The 20,980-nt window shown below is 46.0% G+C and overlaps 1 protein-coding gene across 3 annotated transcripts in view; it reads left to right on the forward strand.

Annotated features, from left to right (window-relative positions):
* MICAL2 (microtubule associated monooxygenase, calponin and LIM domain containing 2) overlaps window positions 1-20,980 on the forward strand; it is a 140,477-nt gene that overhangs the window by 78,963 nt on the left and 40,534 nt on the right. For all 3 annotated transcript variants that reach the window (XM_015596557.2, XM_006905644.3, XM_015596566.2), the window contains 5 exons: window positions 8,174-8,381; window positions 10,970-11,086; window positions 12,414-12,515; window positions 15,885-16,040; window positions 18,938-19,038. In XM_015596557.2, the coding sequence (XP_015452043.1) occupies window positions 8,174-8,381; window positions 10,970-11,086; window positions 12,414-12,515; window positions 15,885-16,040; window positions 18,938-19,038 (684 nt within the window). The remainder of the gene's footprint in view (window positions 1-8,173; window positions 8,382-10,969; window positions 11,087-12,413; window positions 12,516-15,884; window positions 16,041-18,937; window positions 19,039-20,980) is intronic.

The raw sequence follows: 20,980 nt of genomic DNA on the forward strand, positions 1-20,980 counted from the left end.
TGTATGTGCTTAGTGAGGACATGAAGGCTGGAGCACAGGGAGGGAGAGGAGAGTGGCAGCAGCTGAAGACAGAAGGGAAATTGGAGGGCAAGGTCATGCGGGTTCTCGAGGCCATGACAAGATTTGATTTTGCGTTCTGTGTGCCATGGGAATGACACGATCTGACTGGAGAAGGACCACTCCGGTTGCTGTATATGTGGGGGCGGGGGTGGACTGCAAGGGAGCAAGGGTGGAAGCAAGGAGACCAGGTAGGAGCCCTCAAATCAAGGCAGGAAAAGTACGGTAGTATCTTGGGTGGCATCAGGGATGAGGCAAAACTGGTTGGATTCTGGATGTGTTCTGAAGGTGGAGTCAAAAAGACTTATTGGTGGATCGGTTGCGAGGTGAGAGGAAAGAAATCAAGGTTGATTCCAGATCTTTGGTTCAAGGAACTGGAAAAGTGGAAAGTGGATGTGCACTTACTGAGTTCGCAATGACTAGGGGAAGAGGAGGGGTTTTTTTGGGGGGGCGGGGGCTGTTGATCAAAAGTTTGTGGATCTGTTACATATGAGATGTTTGTTAGAGCAGATGAAATGTTGGTTATAAGAGTCTGGGAGTTGGGGATAATTTTGAGCATCATCCTCACAGAGATAGTGTTTAAAGCCATGGAAGTAAATGATGTAAAATAAAGGTCAGGAAGGGAAGAGGACTGAGACTGAGCCTCAGGCCATCCCAAGTGCGGAGGTCAGGAAGATGAAGGGACCAGCAAAGGTACCTGAGCATCTGAGCTCAATGCAGAGGGTAGAGATTCAGGAGTGGATAGACTGTTTCAAGTGCTGTTGGGACTGGTTCCTCAGCCTCTATTGTCTCTTCTCTCTTATCCTCTTTGTTGTTATTGCTCTGGAACCAACTCTCTTAAACTAGCACTTTCATTCTACTCAAAACCCACAATAGTGAAGAGAGTAGGGGAGCCCAAACCTTTTGATCAACTGTCCCAGACCCTCTACCATCTGGCTTCCTCTCCCTCCCCGTCGGATTTCGCCCTCCCCAGAATTCTTCAGCACCATGCTCACCTCTGCTCATCAGGGCCTCTCTATTCCCTCCAAACCACCTCCCTCTTTCTCAGCTGGGACCTCAGCACGCCATTTCTCCTGTCTCTCCAAATCCCCAGCTACAATTCTCCGCTCATGGGCCATCTCGTGGAGGGATACTTTCTTGACCAAAGTCACCAACCTGTTTCTCCAACAAATTTCCCACAGTAGTCACATGTAGCCCCAAACAATATAGCATTCATTGTCTCTGTTTTCCTTCCTTAGTCTCCAAAGGGACAGTTTCCTGAGCTTTGGGAACATGAGCCTTCTCCTGCGTCCTCTACAATCTTACAACGTGGTGTCACTGGTCCTTACATATCTTAGTTGAGGAAGGAACATATTAATACTCCACCATATAATACCCCACAGAAACCTGGAAGAACTAATATAGATTGTGATTTCAAGCATGGACTCTGGGATTAGAGGTTAGGGTCTTAACTGTGGTCAAGTCAGTTAGCCTTCCCAAACTCCAGTTTTCTCATCTGCCAAATGGCAATGAATATACATAAATCAGGGTGGTTGTAGGAATGAAACTATATGCATTTCTTAGAAAGGGCTTAGCACAGTTCATGCACATTGTAAGCAGACAGTAAGTGGTGGCTCTGACTTTTATTATTACTATTATGAATACTGTTATTACTGTTGCTCTTCCCAGTTGGGATGTATAGGCACCCACAAAGGTGGGATAGGGTTGGCACTGCTGATTACGCACTTCGACATCTGAAATGAAAGGAGTCGTGGCCTTGCTAGCTGTTGCTCATTGGTCTCTCCTGCCGGCAGGGGGCTTGCTGGGGGTGGCACACACCCCTGACTTCTGGGAACTCATGCCTTGGGTGGGGAGGTGCTGTGAGTTATGAGCAGCACCCAGAGGCAGGCAGCAGAACCTTGAGGATTGTTCTTAGAAGTGCCAAACCAGGGGTCCAACACAAGTGTACTTATGGGGCCAAGGAGAAGAATGCTTGCAGATAAAACTGTCCCCCAGAATTGAGATTCTGTGGTCAGTGGTTACACTTGCTCATCAGAGGAGAGTACCAGCTCAGGCTGGAAGGGAAGGACGGAGAGGAATGGAATGTTTCTCAGGAATTTGTATATGAGAGCAGGCAGAGAACAGGATATCTTTTTTCATTTCCTTTTTGTAAATTTCTGAAGTTAGTGAGTAGTGCGTAATTGTTATTCAGGAATAACTGGGTGTGTCCAAGACACAGGAGAGCCTGACTGAGGCAGGGCCACATCAAATCAAATGAGATTTAGGTCCCAATCCAGATCGGCCCCTGAAGTCCCCATGAAGAGTCCCCATCTAGCCACCCCCCTTGCAGAGGCTCCTCCGTGGCTAGAACCTTAGGCGGCTTCATCTCTCTTGAGCCTGCCCGGTGGGGCTGTGAGGGCAGGCCCCTGGGACAAACCCCCTACAATAGCATGGCAGTGGCCCATTGGGTTTGAAAACTCTCAGTCCTGTGATTCTGAAGTGAGCTGTTTTCACTCGTGGTAACCCAGTAATGGTCAGGGCCTTCTTGCCTGGGTTTAGATAAGCAGCTTGTCCTAAGAGCCAGTGAGGCTGGAATGCCTCACCAGGAAGTGTGGTGGCACGTTCTTGGAACCAGAGCGATGCCCAGGGAGATGGCCTGTGGGTCAGCATGCTGGGAGGGCCGCTGCTACCAGGGAGACAGCACCACGCATGACCTTGTGTCGCTCGGCTCCTCTTACCACCTGGGCACTGGAGAAGGCTTGCACTGTCCAAGCCCAAACTCCTGCTGCCGTGGCACCTGCCAGAGTGGCTTCTGAGGATTTGCATGGACTCTAGCTCCATCCAGCCGGTAAACATCCACCCCAGGGAAGCACAAAAAGCTCAGCCCAGATGCAGGCTTAGGGCTTCCTTCCATGCAGAGGCCGTGCACTCAGCCTGAACCCCAGCTCCATTCAGGAGGCCGCTGTGTACTCAATGCAGAGAAAGAGTGAAAACCAGCCTCACTTCATTGACCACACCTCCCAAGGTCAGGCTTTCTTGTCAGACAAGCAGTTCCAAACACAGGCCTTGGACCCCTACTGCCTGGGTTGGAATCCAAACTTGACCACTTACTGTTTATATGGTCTTGGAAATTTCTGACCCTCTTTTGCCTCAGTTTCTTAGCTCAAAAATGAGGATAATAAGGGTACCTGGAGCAAGTTGCTTAACTTTTCTATGCCTCAGTTTTCTGATTTACAAAGTGGAGACGATGATGGCCCTTAATTTACAGGGCAGTTGGAAAGATGAAATACATGAAGTGATTAGGGCCGTGCCTGGCAAGTACAAAGTGCTGGATGAACGTGATGCAGTTTAGTCACGATCATCATCCTTCTCAATGAGGTGCGGAGCCCAGGGAAGCGAGCTAGTGAACACAGACCCCATCTGCCTACCGTCTCCACGTGCTGGCTTTTGTGCCCCATCTCACTGGAGTGTCTGTACACAGAGCTCCCAAGGAAGTTAGAGGCGGAATTCAAAAGCGGAAATCAAGTCTCCAGACTGCTAACCCCTGGCTTAGCCTCTGGTCCCCTTGGCGGCTCACTCTGGGGACCAAATTCTGTTAGCATTCCTGGTGCAGTCCCAGCACACCCACCCACTTGTGCTTTGAGAGACGCACTGTGTCATCAAGAAGTAGGTAGTGATTGCGGGACCCCCCTGGGATAGCAGAAGAGTCTGTGCGAGCTGGGCTTTGACTGTTGGCAAGTCCCCTTGTCTCTTCTCAACCCTTGGTAATAAAAAGCTGATTTTTCCATGTGGTGTTTGTCTCTCTCTGCAAACATGTAGGCCTAAGTACTGCCAAGCTTATCTATACAATGGACTTCCTGCTGGCGTTGGATCTGCCCTTCTCCCCACTGGGTAATAAATTTATGTCACCTAAAGCACACAGATCTGCTGACGTCCGTGATGCTAGTGGCCTTGGCAGACCCCAGCTCCCCCGGCCTGGGTGGGAATCTATAGACATAAATCCTGGCTGATGTGCACTGTACATCCCGGCTAGGGACAGACAGAACTGGGTGGGCGGCGAAGGTGTGGGAAGGTTGTGCATCCATCAACTATTTATTGAGGCCTCCTGTGCGCCAGGCCCTGTGCTGGGCTCTGAGCATTCACTACCGCAGAGGACACTTAACGCTGACCTGGGAATCAGATGCAGATAATTATAACATGGATAGCCTAGTTCTGGCACTAAGGACAGAGCTGGTGGGATGAATGCACCGCCTATTTTAGGGCACAAGGAAAAAGGCCTCTGGTATGAGTTTTAATGAAAAGTTTTCTTTCCTGGCAGTAAGCCCTCAGCAGCGATAGCCCAGCTGTGCCTGAGAAAGGTAGGGAGTTCCTGGGGGTTGAGTTGTCATACTGCTTTGCATCCATGGCGTTCGCACCACGCCGTCATCCACTGTGGGCACGCTGGGGAAGCCCTCCTCCCCGGCTCCTCGCCTAGGCGTGCAGCAGCCACAGTTTTCGGCCTCCTGTCAGAACTCCGAGTTCCCATGTTAATCATAACAAGCGTTTGCTGAGAGGAACTGCTTTGGCCCCTGCCAACCGCCTTCTCTCCTGTCTTGATAACATCTGCACCAAATTTTCTCCCTTTATATAATTAGACCCATGGGTATTTACTTTGACTTTAGATTACGGTATGACTGGCGTCTCTGAAATTTCAGGTCCAAAGTATGCGCCGGGGCCCAGGGTGGTGGGAAAACTGAGTGTCTGCTGATGGGATCTCAGGTTTAGCTGGGAGGAGAGGGGGTGTTAGAAACAGTACACCAGCTACTGTGTGCATGAGAAATGCGCGGCAGCCCCCCAGCTGGTGGGAAGGGGTTGTCCTGCCCTGTCCTAGGCCCAGTGGATGAAAGGATGCAGGAGGGCTCCCCTCCTCTTCCTGCCCTTCCAAACCCCACATCCTCCCACCCCCTCTCCATCCCTGGCCCTGGAGTGACAGAACTCAGCAAACAGGAAAAGATGCACTAACTGCAAAGCAATGCAGTGAATCTAGACTTAACCCCAAAGCCAACCTCACAAGCGCTGGGGTTTGGAGTCTTGCTTCGAAATGCCTGTCATTGTCTGGCTATGTCCGAGCCTGAGAAGCTGTTTGGGGTGTGAGATAAGAAGTGGGGCTGGGTGTAGGGGGAGTTGGCTGTCTCTAGTCAGCTCCCACCGGAAAGGAAGCCAAGGGATTTGCACACTCGTTCCCTACATCTCTGGAGTGAGCTGTATCTCAGCGGTTACTTCATTTCCCCTGATGGGGCTTCTACAAACTCTCTGGAAGGTTCCAAGCAGTGAGCCGCACTGATTGTGGTGTGGGAACTTTGATATGCTTGTTCGCGCTTCCCCTTTGGGACACCGGAGGCCCCAAATGAGTGATAAATGGATTATGGAATATTTGCTAGGGGAAAGGGAATGCATTTTTGTAAGATTAGATTTGATCCAGGGCAGAAGGGAAGTTTCTGGATGCCTCTGTAATGTCGAAAAGTGAAGTGTGGGTGCAGATCTCCTTCCCTCTTGCCTTGCAGGGGTATCCTCGGTTATTTAGGCCCCCCCAGGTGAACTCTTGCCTCAGGAAGTTGCTTCAGGTGCTGCCTGGGAGGAGGGCAGGGTGCTGTGTAGGGGTGTCTTTGACTCTGCCAGAAAACTGCCATTTTTTTTTTCTCTTTTTAAATAGTATTGATGCTCCTCATAAGATTGTGTTTAAATAAAGGGCTTTTGCCCAGTATAACTAGCTAGGTCATTATGTATCTTACCTTCTCTCCTAAATGGCTGTAGCTTTCTTGGGGGAAGGACCCTTATCTTGTGCAATGTCACAGTGTCCAATAAGACATAGCATGTAGAAAGTTGTACAAGATCCTGTTTTTGTCGGCCCACCATGGCTCCAGTGCCTACAGGAGCAAGGCCACACTCCTTCACCTGGCGTTTAAGGCCATCAGCATCTGGCTGCAGGTGAACTTTTATCTCTCTTCTCTCCTTCCTCTCCCTTCCCCCAAACTATCCCTTTCTCCAGCCGCCCTGAACTTCTTTCCTTTTCTCTTTAAATGGGCCATCCCCTCTGCTGAAATGTTCTTTCTTCTTTTTATTATGGCAAACTAGAAGCAGTACAGCATGGTGAGATCTGGAGTGATATTGCCTGGGTTTGAATCCTGCCTCTGCCCCTTCCAATCTGTAAAACCATGGGCCAAATTCTTAGCTGCTTTGTGTGTCAGTTTTCCTGTCAGTGAAATGGGGATAATAATAGTTCCTGTCTCTTTGCTTTCTTGTGAGGATTAAAAGGTGAAACACATCAAGCACTTAAACCAGCATCTGGCACAAAGAAAGTGCTCAACAAATGTAAGCTATGATGATGATGCTGCTGCTGCTGCTGCTGATGCTGATGGAGGAGAAGGAGGGGGAAGGGGAGAGGAAGAAGAAAGTAGTGATGATAATTTTTAAAGACCTCTGTGAAGTCTTTTCCAGTTTTCCCCTTCTGAGGTCCAAATAAAACTAACCACATGGAGTTCAACTTATTTATTTCACAAGCCTGAATTTACAGCTGAGAGTTCTTAGGACTAGGTCTCAGCAATAAGAATAACATCCAGACTAGTGTGTGTCAAACTTGGTACTATATGCTTTTTTTTTTAATACACAATTATTTCATTAAAACATAATTCACATGCCATAACATTCATCCTTTTAAAGTATACAGTTCAGTAATGTTAGTATATTCACAAATGTGTGCAACCACTACCATCTAATTCGAGAACATTTAATCCCCATAAAATGAAACCTTGTACCCATCAGCAGTCCCTTCCCAATCTCCCCTCCCCGCTTCCTTTGCAACAACTAATCTACTTTCTGTCTATGGATTTACCTTTTCTGTACAATTCATATAAATGGAATCACACAATGTGTCCTTTTGCGTCTGGTTTCTTTCACTAGCATAATGTTTTCAAGGTTCATTCATATATCAGCACTTCATTCCTTTTTATAGCTGAATAACATTCTATCGTGGAATACATCACATTTTGTTTATATATCAGTTAAGGGACACAGGTTATTTTGGCTATTATGAATAAGGATGCTGTGAATGATCACACATAAGTTTTTGTGTGGATATATATTTTCATTTCTCTAGGGTATATACCTGGGAGTAGAATTGTTGGGTCATATGGTAACTCTATATTAACTTTTTGAGGAATGGCCAACTATTCCAAAGCATCTGCACCATTTTACATTCTCACCAGCAACACATGGGGGTTCTGGTTTCTCCAATACTTTCCAAAAGTATCCTCGCCAATACTTTTCGTCTGTCTTTTTGATTATACCCATCCCAGTGGGTATGACGTGGTCTCTCATTGTGGCTTTAATTTGTATTTCCTTATGACTAATGATGTTAAGCATCTTTTTTTATGTGCTTATTGGCCATTTGTGTATCTTCTTTGAAAATGTGTCTATTCAGATTATCTGCTCATTCTTTAATTGGGTTATCTGTCTTTTCATTGTTAACTTGTAAAATTCTCTCTATATTTTGGATACCAGTCCTTTATCAAATATATGCTTTGCAGATATTTTCTCCAATCTGTGGGTTGTCTTTTCACTTTCTCAATAGTGGCCTTTGAAGCACAGAAGTTTTAAATTTTGACGAAGTCCAATTTATTTCTTCCTTCTTTTGTTGCTTGTGCTTTTGGTATCATATCTAAGAAACCATTGCCTGATCCAAGATCACCAAGATGCACCCTAGGCTTTTGAAAAGAAATCTTATTTTCAATAACCCTATGAAAAAAGAGTAGCAGACCTATTTCACAGATGAGGAAACTAAGAAGTCAAAAGCCAGAGCTGAGATGTAAGCCCAGTTCAGTCCGACTCTGAACCCCACATGCATCTTACTGTGCCCCCCACAAAAGTCCCTTTACCTTTGTATCCCTCATAGGGTTTGGCGCAGTGCCTGGAGTATGGTAGGCCCACAGGTAATGTACATTGGACTGATGAATGGCAGGTCCTAACAGGTGCTTCGGTTTGCACTTGCTAGCTGATTTGGGTGGATGGGGTTTTGCTCCTCAGTTACGCTGCTAACTAGGAGTTTTTGTCTACAGTCCTGGAGGTCACTGAGTGTCTCTCTCCTCTCTCACCTTTGCAGTGTCTCATTGTTGGGGGAGGACCATGTGGTTTGCGCACTGCCATTGAACTTGCCTACCTAGGGGCCAAAGTGGTCGTGGTGGAGAAGAGGGACACTTTCTCCCGGAACAACGTGCTACACCTTTGGCCTTTCACTATCCATGACCTGCGAGGACTGGGAGCCAAGAAGTTCTATGGAAAGTTCTGTGCTGGCTCCATCGACCACATCAGTAAGTAGAGCTGATGGTGGCACCCCATGAGGGGAAGGGGCCGACCCTGGGTGGGATACATCTCTCCACATTGAGGAGTTCCCAGGATGTTCATGTCCATGGGGACTCCACACATCCAACTGGCAGATATTTTGTGAAGAGCCTGCTCTGTGCCTTGTGCCAGGTCCTGTGCTATGCCCCACTAGGCTGTAGGCACCATGAGGTCAAGGATTGTGTCACATCTTGCTTACAAGGATATCTCCAGGGCATAAAAAAGTGCTGGACACACAGTAGATGCTTAATAAACCTCCGCTGAATGAGTTAATGAGGTATGGAATACAGAGGCCTAGAGGTAAGTAACATGTGATCAATGCCTTCCTACCAGGGTTGCTGAGAGGATTAAAGAAGGTCAAGCTTGTAATGTGCTATCACTGTGCCTGGAACGTAGTAGGTACTCAGGAAATGCTTTACATCCAACAGTATACAATGAGCAAAAAGCAGCCAGGGTCTCCAAACTCCAGAACTCAGAGCTGCAGTCTCTCAACCGACGGGCGGGTGGAGCCCCCTGAAAGCCACGTTATATGAAGACAGGACCTGATGGGAAAGGGTCTGGGGTCCAAGTGGGAATGACTAGAGAGAATAATCAGCCACATAGGGTATAATTTAGTTAGACACAGGAGAACTTACCAGCAGTGGCCCCAGAGTTTATTCCCATTCTGAGTTGAGAAAATTCCAGGAGTCCATTGGAAAGTAATTTGGATTTGCCTAGAAAACTGCAGTGTCAGCTTTCAGGATATTTCCTACCACCCACGGAAGAATGTGTGTTGGTTACCGATTTAGAACAGTGACATTGAGCCCCAGTTTCTCATCGGACCCTCCTGAGAGGCAGAGCTGGGCACCAGGAGGCCTTGTGAGGGCCCCAGGACTATTGGGCTGCCTTCCAGGCCAGCAGCCCCTTTCTGCCCCACTGATGGGGTTTCCATTTAACTCCGAGTCCTTGGAAATATCCCAGTGTGCAGAAACACTGGAAGGATTCTGGAACTGAGATTCAGGGCAGTCATTGTCAAGAGCAATTCCAATACCTGTGAGAAGGGAGGCAGGGCAAACTTATTGAGCACCGACTGTGTGCTGGAACCAGTTAGACTTGGAATCTTGAAACTATAAGGAAAGGCCAGGCCTCCTCCAACAGGCAGGAGGTACATTGGATTCTTTAGGCCCTAGCTGATTGGCTTCCTTTCAGACCGACCATGGTCTCCAGCCCCAGCTGTGTCCTGGACCTCAGCATTACTCACCAGTTCTCAGCGTGTCCTGTGTCAGCATCTTCCTCCATTTCCCACTGGGGCTGTTCCAAACCTCCACTACAGCCTCCTCGTTCTTAGCAGATGGCCTCCCTCCTGTGCTCTGGGGAAGAGAAGCCACTGACGGACACATCCCCTTCCAGCCCCCTCTCCTTCCTCCTGCACTCACCTCCATCCAAGTACACATTCCTTCCTCTCAACCCAGTGTCAGAGGCATAACTGGCTGCCTCCTTTCCAACTCTAGTCCCTCTTGGACTTTTCTCCTTTTCACCTGTTCCCTTCCTTGGTCTCCCGTACTTGATCTTACCTCCCAAATGCCCCTCCAGTCTTCTGTTATTGCCCATTACTTTTCTTTACTTCAAAGTATTTATTCTAGAAAGGATAGATATAGACTTTGTCTATATCTATTTATGCCTCCTTTCATTGTGGTCTGATTTCTCTCCCACCCCTGAGCTACAGAGTGTTTCACCAAGGTCTCCAGAAGCTTCTTAACTCCCAAGTGCCCTGACCTCCTGTATTCTTTATATTCCTTAATCTCTTTGTGGGAGTTGATATTCTTGGTCCCTCCTCTGTTCAAGCTTTCAGAACTACAGCTCCGGCCTGTTCTGCCATTCCCCTGCCCCCAACCGCGATGCCCTGCCCCACTCTGTTTACCTCTGCTTCCTCTGTTAGAGGGAGTATTCCGTATCTCCTGGGCCTAGCATGGCACCTGGCTCATTGCAGATGTTCAATAAATGTTAAATGAGTGAAGCCCACGAAATACAGAGGGACCCGCAGAAAGTCTGAAACTTTGTGCTCTGCAGAAAAATATTGGGGGGCATGTCCACTTGTGCTGAAAGGCAGGGAACAAAATAGAGAAACAAGTTGGCACTCATTGGGGAAGTTTAGGAGAGTGGGTAGGAGGCAGAGAACCATGAGCCCAGGTTGGTGGAGAGAATTCCCCACCCCACTCCTCCCCGTGGATGGCTAACAGCTTTGGCCTCGTCCTCACAGAATGAGCTGACTTTACCTATGGCCCCTTACTCCTCTTTCCATCGTCATCTTGTCAAACCCACAGTGCACCTCAGGAAGGAAGCAGGAAAGAGAGAGCCTCCTCCATCATGATAGCATCATCTAACAGCTAGAGCAGAGTCTTGGAATCGGACAAATCTGGGTCTATATTCTAGTTTTACTACTGTGCGATCTTGAGCAAGTCACTTAGTGTCATTGAGCCTCAGTTTCTCATCTATAAAAATAAAAATAATGATCCCAAAGGAGACACTCAGACATGGCTACTCACAGTTCATCTCTTTCTCCCTTCCTTTCTAACAGGTATTCGCCAGTTGCAGCTCATCTTGTTCAAGGTGGCCCTGATGTTGGGAGTTGAAATCCATGTGAATGTGGAGTTCGTGAAGGTTCTAGAACCTCCTGAAGATCAAGAAAATCAGAGTACAGTACAATTTGCCTTTTCTGCCTAGAAATCGGTTATTGCAAAATGGAAATCACATTTGCAGCTCTGAGAGGATGTTTCTGTAAGACTAAGCTGTTTGCCACAATTCCATCAAAAGACATTGTACCTTTTTTGGCCATTGGTGTCCTCTTCAGCTCTGAGGAGATTTATTATTAAGCCATCAAACTTGTAATTTAGTTACCCTGCCACTCGGAGGCAGTACTTTGACAAATGAAGTCTAATCAGGAAGCAGGACAGAAGACATTTGATTGTTTGATAAAGTTCATTTGCATGCTCTTCGAGCTGTGTGTGTACACACACAGACATGTGGATAAACTTGTACCCATATGTTATTTTTAAAATTCAGTAAAGAAAGTGAAGTTTCTAGACCAAATATGAAATTAATATTCAAAATATTATTTGGCATATAATATTTTTAAACTTTATTGATGTATAGCTTGCAAGCCATAAAATTCATCCATTGTAGTTATATCTCATTTAGTAATTTTTCTTCCCCCCTTTTTTAGTATGTTTATGTAAATTCTGATCTTGTATAAACACCATGGTCGGAGTCTGTTCATGATGCCTCTGCATCTTATCAAAATCTCCTGCCACCTGGGCATGGCTTTCAGTTTTGAGCCACTTTAGTGTTGGAGACCTCAGTAGTTTCACACACAGGTTACAATTCTGATTTCTTCTGTCCTCTGCCCAGAATATTGAGAATCTAGGGAAGACGTTAGTTGACTTTTGTAGCAAGCCATCCACTATTTAACTTCCAGAGACCCGTGTGCTCTTAACCTTTCCCAGACCTCTAGTGGATGTTAAATTCTAATTATGAGTAACCAGCAAGGTTTCACCTGAAAGTGGTTTCACAGAAGAATGTGCTACACAACAGAACCGTTTGAGCACAATGAAGTAGGAATTCAAATTGGTTTCATTACACATCCTTTTGGATCTGTTTAGCAATGAGAGGGCACTGAGGAATGTGGGGGCGTATAAAGAGAACATGGTGGGTTCTGCAGAGAAAAATAAGGTGCAAGTGATACTGGTTTGAGAATCATTGAAGAGAGACTCCTAGCCTTTCTAGAAACCAGTACTTAGCGCTGCTGATTTCCCTTGTCCTGGATTGAACTGAAACTAAAGCCAGAGGACTCCAGATTCAAGTGTGAATCTGGGCAACTCCAGGTCTTTCCTCTGGAGGCTGTGTCTGGGGTGCTTATGTACCTGGTGGCAATGTCCATTTCTCCTGACTAACACGTTGGGAGTATGATCACTCTGTCTTCCCACCTCTCTCTGCCAACTCATCTCATTTTTCTGTCCTGGTAGAAATTGGCTGGCGGGCAGAATTTCTCCCTGCAGACCACTCTCTGTCAGAGTTTGAGTTTGATGTCATCATTGGTGCTGATGGCCGCAGGAACACACTGGAAGGTGAGGACTCTCCTTCTTAGGGCTGAGGATTTGGTGGGGGGTGGGGGTGGGGTAGGGGTGAGGTGGCTAATAGTAGGAGGGGGTGTATCTAGAAGCGGGTGAAAGAAGAAGGGGCAAGATGCCAGTTACCAAAGCTGGTTTGGGGTCCTGATGGAAGGGCAGACCACACTGCCGTACCTGAGGCTGAGTATTTATTTGTTTGTTTATATTAAGTTTAGTGGGGTAACATTGGTTAATACAATTATATAATTTTCAGGTGTATGTTATAATTTGACATCTGTATATTCTATGTGTGTTTACTGAGGCTGAGTATTTAGAGAGCAACTATTTAATTCTCTCCAAACTTCGGTTTTCCCAGCTGTAAAACTTGCGGTATAAAACCTCAGAGCATTGTTGTAAGGGTTGGGGAAGGACTTATATGTAAAAATGCTTTATAAAGGTAAAATGCCACAAAAATTAAAAGCAAAAAAATCAACATTTATTGAACACCTGCCAATGTACAAGCCATGATGCTAAGCATTTTCATACACCGTTTAACTAAGATAAGCATTTTTATACTAGTAATAGTAGGAGTTTACTGTCAAGTATAATATTCCAGAAGAAGGAGCCCATCTTTTCATAATTTTTGAGCACACTCACTGCTGAGCAGTAAGATGAATTTTGCCCAAACTCACGGTGCAAAACCATGCTTCTCTGAGTTCTAAATTCGGAAGCATAACATGTTTTCTTGGGGTAGGATTTAGTTAGGTTGAGAGAGGAACCCAGTTGCCAGGACAGGACTTCAGTCACCTCTACTCCAGCTCCAAGATTAATTAACTAATGTACAAGTTGTACTGGTTTGCACTAACTACTAATTCGAGACCATAGATGGTGATAAAGTAGTCCTGCGTGGGATCTCTTTGACTGGGTGCAAGTCTGCTTGTCAAGCTTGCCCTGCTCAAGGGCAGCAGACAGATATTAGAGAATTCAGGATATGAGGTGGGCCAGCCAAGGCCCCTCCCACCTGCTTTGCAGCCAGTGCATTTCTCTTTTTTCGCCTCCATACCTACTCCCCATCCCCTGTAATCAACAACCAATATCTGACAAAGAATTTTTAAGCTGCCAATCTGTATGTTGTGCTGTTAGAGTTTATGGGGCCATTTTATTGGCTTGAGGAAACAGTCTGAATTTTGAAAATCCAGGATCCATGCTCAGCATCAGTATGGTTTGGCATTTCATGAACATGAAAAGGATGGGAAGGAGGAGAGCCATTTGAGCAACTTTGGACCAAGGATTTAGACTAGAGCAGGGTTTCTCAATTGGCACTACTGACATTTTGGGCCAGATAATTCTTTATCTTGGGGACTATCCCCATGACATCGTAGGCTTCTTAGTGGCATTCCTAGCCTCTACCCACTAGAAACCAGCAGCAGCCCGAGTCGTGGCAACCAGAAATGTCTCCACATTTTGCCAAATGTCCCCTGGGTGGCAAAATCACCCCAAGTTAAAAAAATACTGGAGAATGATGGCCATTTCTGACTGTTTTGACTAAGGTCTAATGACAAACAACTTAAAGAAGTAGGTTTTGAATAGATACCTAAGATTTTTAGTGAAAGGGATATTTGACAGAAGTTTGAGAATCAGCATGAGGCTTGATTACATGGTAAGGGAATGTGAGGGGAATTCTCAAAGGTGGCTGAAGACAAAGGTCATGTCCAGCAAGTCCGCTAGTATGATTAGTGCCTTGAGTTAAACAGCAGTGTCTAGGGCATAGGGAAAATTCAGAACTATAGGAATAGGTAGATTCCAAAAAGAAAGGGGGATTAGAAAATGGTCCATTGAAATGTGACCACCTGCTTGTGGTTTTCTGTGTAACCACCTTTGAGACTGTGATTTATAATAGGGAATATATATTTGATCTTTGTCCCTTTCTGGCACAGAGCTCCCAAAACCCTTGAAATTTCCTGAGTGATAAGAACAATGGGAGCATCTTCTGTTAACAATACTTGATCTCTTTTCCTCAGTTCCTGAAATCCCTTCAGAGCCATAAACATGAAAAGTGTGCCTTGTTATTCATAACAAGCCCCTTTCAACCACACCTGAGTTTATGTTAATGAGGTGACTTTTGGAAAATCCCTAGAGATGGCCTGGAAGGAAAAAGGGTAGAGATTTCGTTCCCTCCCCAGTGGTCGATGATTTAATCAAGCCTGCCTAACTAATGAAGCACCCAAAGGAAGAGGGTTTGGAGGGCTTCCATGTGGTGAACACATGGATATTTAGGGAAAGTGGTGGTCTCCTAGTGGGCATGAAAGCTCAGCACCCTTTCCCCATACCTTGTCTTATGCATCTCTGAGAGACCCACATGCACTTTAAACTTATACAATTAAAACTACCATCTGGCTGTTCCTGAGTTATCTAGCAAGTAAAATGTTTCTGGAAATTCTATGAGCTCTAGCAAATTAATCCAAGCGGGGGGGCGGGGGGGGGTGGTCCTTGGAACTTCTAATCTATAGCTGATTGGTCAGAAACATGGACTTGCAATCTGAAGTGGAGGGCAGTCTTGTGGTACTGAGCCTCTAACCTATGGAATCTGATGCTATCTCTGGATACACAATATCAGAATCGAGAATAATTGTAGAACCCCCAGCTGGTGTCTTAGAATTGCTTGTTGGTGCATGTGTGCGCATGCATGTGTGTGCACACACGAGTGCATTCATAGTGGGGGGAAAACCACATTGTAATTGGGTGCAGAATTCCTATCACCATTAAAAAGCAATTTCAGTGTAAACCATTGAAAAAAATTACCCCGAGGAATCACTGTACTAACTTAATTGCAAGTTAGAATGCATTTTGTTATACATATTCATTATACATTTATTGAGTGTGTACTAAGTGCCAACTACTGTGAACTTGAGACAGAAAATTTGTTAATATTCCTATTCTACAGGAATTCAATCTCACAATCCCACTTTTCAGAGGGGGAAAAAACAGAAATGCTAATAAAGTAGTTTTAATTGTATAAGTTTAAAGTGCACGTGGGTCTTTCACGAGTGTACCTAGCAACAATGTCTAACACATCTTTAGCAGGATGACCCTGTGATTGCCTCTTAGAGAACATCACTTCAGCCTTTTGTCTGTTGAAGTCTAACCAGGATAATGGGTCTTATAGATTTTAGAAAAGGAAAAAGTCCCACTGATTTAGAAAGGCCTCTGGTGATGTATTTCTTCTTTGGGTGCAAACCTTGGCATTTTTGCCTGCCCCTGTTCTCTAGACATCCAGAATCCTGATTTTACTGGCCTGGGGGGCATCTGAGAATAGCTTTCTCAATAATCTTTTTCAGTTTTCACACCAAATCCAGAATACCCATTTCTTCCCTTTTCTTTACACAGGGTTCAGAAGAAAAGAATTTCGTGGGAAGTTGGCTATAGCAATCACCGCCAACTTCATTAACAGAAACAGTACAGCTGAGGCCAAAGTAGAAGAAATTAGTGGTGTGGCTTTCATCTTCAATCAGAAATTTTTCCAGGACCTTAAAGAAGAAACAGGTGAGACGGTCACCTTTCTCCAAACCAGGCCATTGTCCATACTTCCTAAAGTGCCCCAAGGAACAGCTGGCTTTCTTGGCTCTTGGGACTGGGAGACTCGCTCTGATTAAGTGAAGACAGAGATGTCTCCTTAGGATAATAACGGGCAGGATTCCTTTGAGGACAGGAGGAATCTTGGAAGGAAAGTTCTCGATGTTGTACCCGAATAGAGATGCACATTTATTTACTCAGGAGACATGTACTGAATGTCCACTCTGTGCTGATATTCAATATTGTGGAGTATAAAGTCAAGGCTAACACGGTCCCCACCCGAAGTGGCTCCCTGTCCAGGGAGGGATACCCACATTAACCGTCCTAATGCAGGTTGCTTAGTGTATGCCGGAGGTCAGCATGAGATTCAGGGAGTGCTAAGTGGGAAGCCAGTAACCTGTGGGTGGCCCCTGAAAAAGTGTAGGTGCTTTTGTGCAGTGCGCCACCTGCCCTTCCTCTTGAAGGATGTCCAGAGATGGCTGGGGAGCATGACACTCACCCAGAGGTATCAGTTGTCCCCCAGACAAGGGCCCTGAGAAAATAAAGTATTCATTCAACAAATATGTATTGAATGCCTACTAGGTACCAGATGCTATTCAAGGGTGTGACATAGAACAGTGGGCCAAACAAAACCCCACTCCTGCAGCTTATACTTTATGAGGGAAGACTGTCAATAAACACATAACTAACTGTCAGGTGGTCTATAAGGATGGTGGGGAGCGGGGGCGGGAACAAAGCAGAATGAGGGGAAAGTGAGGGATGAAACACCTGCTCCCAATTAAGTAAATTCCAGATTTTTCTTATTAACCTGATTTAAATATATTTCTCCTTGAAAAGGCAGTGCCACAGCAGTGTTAAATCTTTACACTAAAAATAAATCATCCACACCTAGCGCCACGTAGCTCATGAATAGTCCTCATTTTCATAAGCTTCTTTTTGGTAGTTTCCATCTGAATTCTTTTTACAGAGATCTAGCTCGCATCATAGTGCCAGTACTCTTGGTTATCCATCCCTCATTCAGTATCACATTTTAAATGTAGTCCATGTTGCAACCTAGTCCACCTGATGGTCCATTTTGGCGGGATAGCTCATTAAGTGGATGTATTGTTACTGCTTAAGCGCTTAAACCAGGGGGCGACAAACTGGCCAGGCGTTTTTGTATTGCCTTCAAGCTAAGAATGATTTTAATATTTTTGAGTGGCTGAAGAAAAATCAAAAGAATATTTTGTGACAAATTAAAAGTTATATGAAATTTAAGTTTCAATGTCCCTAAATAAAGGTTTATGGGAACACAGCCATGCCCATTTGTTTATATTGCCTGTGGCTGCTTCACTGTGAGTGGTTGCCACAGACTGGGTGGCCCACAAAGCCCAAAATATTTACTATCTGGCCCTTTACATAAAAAAAAGTCTGCTGACTCCCAATTTAGACCTTTCAGTTATTGTTACAGCTAAAACTGCTTCTGTTGGGTTATTTTGTGAAGATAGTTTTCTAGGAGTGGGATTTGTTCCTGAGCCAGACTCTGCCTTTCACTGGCCGCAGTGATTTGTGCCCATTGCATGACCCTCTGAATTTCACCACAGTTGCATTATTTTATTAAAAAAAAAAGTATTTCCTTTCAGCATATTATGTCCCTTTGAATGATTTAAGAATCTCCGACCCTCCCTTCCCCTCAAAAACCAAGAAAATAAATACTTAAATAAACCACCAAAAAATTATGGCAGGAGACTGAGTGTGTTTTCCCGAAGGTTTCAATGAGTTTCCTTTAAACTTTGCTGTGGTCGTCACCTTTGGCCATCGTTTCACAACAGCGTCCCTCACACAATGACAGCGATGAATTTCCTCTGATTCTCTGGGGGGCCCTCTGCATTGATGGCCGTTTCCTATTTAATGGTAATAAAGGGGTCGCTATGATTACCCAGTACACCTCTGTGTTGACTGCTGATAAGTTGCTATGCGTCTGTTTCTTTCGCTTTGAAGAAGCCAGAGGTTTTCAAACTTGAGCGTGAACTAGAATCACCAGTCGGGATTATTAAAGCACAGACTGCTGGCCCTACCCCCATAGTTTTAGCTTCAGTAGGTCTGGGTAGGGCCCTGATCACTTGCATTTCTAATAAATTCTCAGGTGATATTGATGCTGCTGGCCAGGATCCAACTTTGAGAGCCACGGAGCTAAGCTCTCATCTCACAACATTGTTTTAAATGCAGAAACCTAATCTATAAACTGTTTTTGCAATTGGAGGAAAGTGCAAAAAGATACAATCCAGCCCCCTAACCTGAGTGGCTCCTCCCAGGGCACCTGGGTTTCCACACACAGCAAGGACATGGTAGAAACGTGGCTTAGCATCGTCTTCGGAGAATTCACGCAGCTCTTTGCATCTCTGGCCACATGGAGGGTGTGGTGGGTGGAACTTGGAATCAGATAGGCCTGGGTTCAGATTTGGGCTCTGTCATTGCCTCGCTGCCAGGCCACCAGCAGCACTTTGCCTTTCCGTAGCGCTTACTCAGCTCTGACTTGGAAATACTGGTCCACAGCCCCTGAGGACTTCCAAGCTTTAAAAGAAACAGTGCCCTAATCATATTGTAAAACATAAATGTGTCAAATTAACATGTTGTGCACTTAAATTTACACAATGCTCTATGTTAATTATATCTCAATTTAAAAGAAAATAAATAGTATCTTTGTGGGACTATAAAAGCTGGCTGAGTTGAGGCAGATAAACACTGGCGCTCAGTTTTATCTTTTTCAGCCTTGTGTGTCTCAAACACTCATCTAACATGAATATTCTGCAGGTAAACGATGAGGGAAGGTTGAGCTCCTGGCACACGGGAGGTGATACTGAGTCCATGAATGCTTCTCTTTTCAGGGATTGATCTTGAGAACATTGTTTACTACAAGGACTGTACCCACTATTTCGTCATGACTGCCAAGAAGCAGAGCCTGCTCGACAAAGGTGTCATCATCAATGTGCGTACCCCTTGGCCGTGATGTCCTGTTGTTCTCTTTGTGACCTGGGCTTGGCAGCGTCAGCAAGTGTGGGAGCAGACGTCATCCTGCCAGAAACGGAAAAAGCGGGGAGAAAGAGAGAAGGAGCCACTGCCCACCATTTTCCTTCTCCTCGATGTTGTATTAGGGCTGGATGAAGGAGCCCGCATCAACACACACAGACGGGTTTCTGTGGAGAGCTGTGGGGGAGGGGTGCTGAGCCCCTTACCCAAGTACTTGCATGGGTCTTTGCTCCTGAGAGACCAGCTGAGTCTTTTCCTTCCCTGTCTCTTTCAGTCCTGCCCGCTTTTCTGGGAGGTCACATGTCATTTGGAGGCAATTTCACTTGTGAATTTCGTGCTCTGGCCCCCTTGTCACTGCTCTGTTGCAGTCAAATAGACTTGAATGGAATCTTGGCTCTGCCACATATTAACTCAGGACTGTGACTAAGCCACTTAACCTTTCCGAACCTGAGTCTTCTCATCTGCAGAATGTGAATAATAGTTTCTGCTGCAAAGAGTTGTTTGGAAGAGTACATTTAAAAACGTGTGCAGAGCACCTAGCACTGTGTGCGGCACCTAGTGGGTTGTAGGTTCCCTCCATAACTTCTCCATCTGGTTTGGACACCTGCTTTATTGTCCTACTGGCTCCCTGGCCTCTGCATTTTCCTGGTTAAACAGAGAGCAGGGTTGGCAGGAAGGACCATGGAGTGGTGGCCCTGGGCTGGAATCTTCTTCGGTCAGGTGTTCCATATTTCCTGAGCCCCTGTTCCAGGCACTGCTGCTACTGTTGCCTCAAGATAAGGATCAGGCAGTCCAGGGTCAGCCTGCTCTCTGGGTGTCAGCCTACAGCCCAGGCAGCACGGTGAACATTGATTGCTACTTGTCAGAGAAGAATGTGCCTGTCCTCTCACCAGTTTGTGCTGGCAGCCCGCCGGTGGCATTCGTAACCCAGCCCTCCCCTGGGCCGTCTCCATGTTGGTCAGGTCTTTGTTGAGAGCCTGAGCTGCTGGACAGGAGGCTGTAAATGAAGCTGACTGAACACAGCCAGCAGATGTGTGAGCAATGGGCTCAACATCTGGTTCCCCGCTGCTGACCTGGGGGGAGGTAAGGTGGTCCCTTCTTCCCTCTGTCTCCCACAGAGGTTCCTCCCAAAGTTGTTCCTCTGTCAGGATGTCTGTGTCAGATAGTGAAGGATTATTTGGGGTCCAGGGATATGAGAGCAATGGACATCTTTGCAGAGGCTGGAGGGGCTTTTGGCAAAAAGCCACTGGGTCATCAGGCAAAAGGTGACTTTTTTCTGTTTCACTCACTGGCCAAGTACTCCAGTCTTCTGGAATGATAAGATTCCCTCAGGTCACCCCAGGGCATTTGTCCAGGCCATATTGCTCATGGTGACTCGATTTCTTGGCAGTTATCAAAGCCCCTCCATACTCCTGTCTCAGATTCTCTGTCATGGCGTAGGTGGGTGAGAGTGACTCACTCTGGTCCCACTCATTGTAACTGTGGAGGAGCTGGGAGCAGATCCCAGGCCCATGCTTGTTCTCACCAAGGCCTTCCTCCTCCCTCAGAGACTGACAGCATCTTCTGAGCTGATGCTGAGGGGCCTCTACGTATAAGACATGAACTCTTGTCTAGAAATTGGAGGCCATAGGCTAGACATGGGAGAACTGGACACTCATTTTTTTCAGGATCTCTGGCCTGAGTCTTCTGGTGTCCAGCCAGGCTCATAGCATTTGCATAAGCCGAAAGCTGACCCATCACCGTGAGCCACTTAAGTTAACGTTCTTCACTTGCTTGCAGGGGAATGGCAAGTCCTCTCTATTTTCCACTCCCCGTGTGGGTCAGCATCTTCCTAGAGACACACAGAAGGTGCTGAGCAAATGTTTGTTGAATGACTTGACTGACCTGCTTCCCCGTCTGTT

The sequence above is a fragment of the Pteropus alecto genome, unplaced genomic scaffold (genome assembly GCF_000325575.1).
Source record: "Pteropus alecto unplaced genomic scaffold, ASM32557v1 scaffold461, whole genome shotgun sequence".
NCBI classification, from domain to species: domain Eukaryota; kingdom Metazoa; phylum Chordata; class Mammalia; order Chiroptera; family Pteropodidae; genus Pteropus; species Pteropus alecto.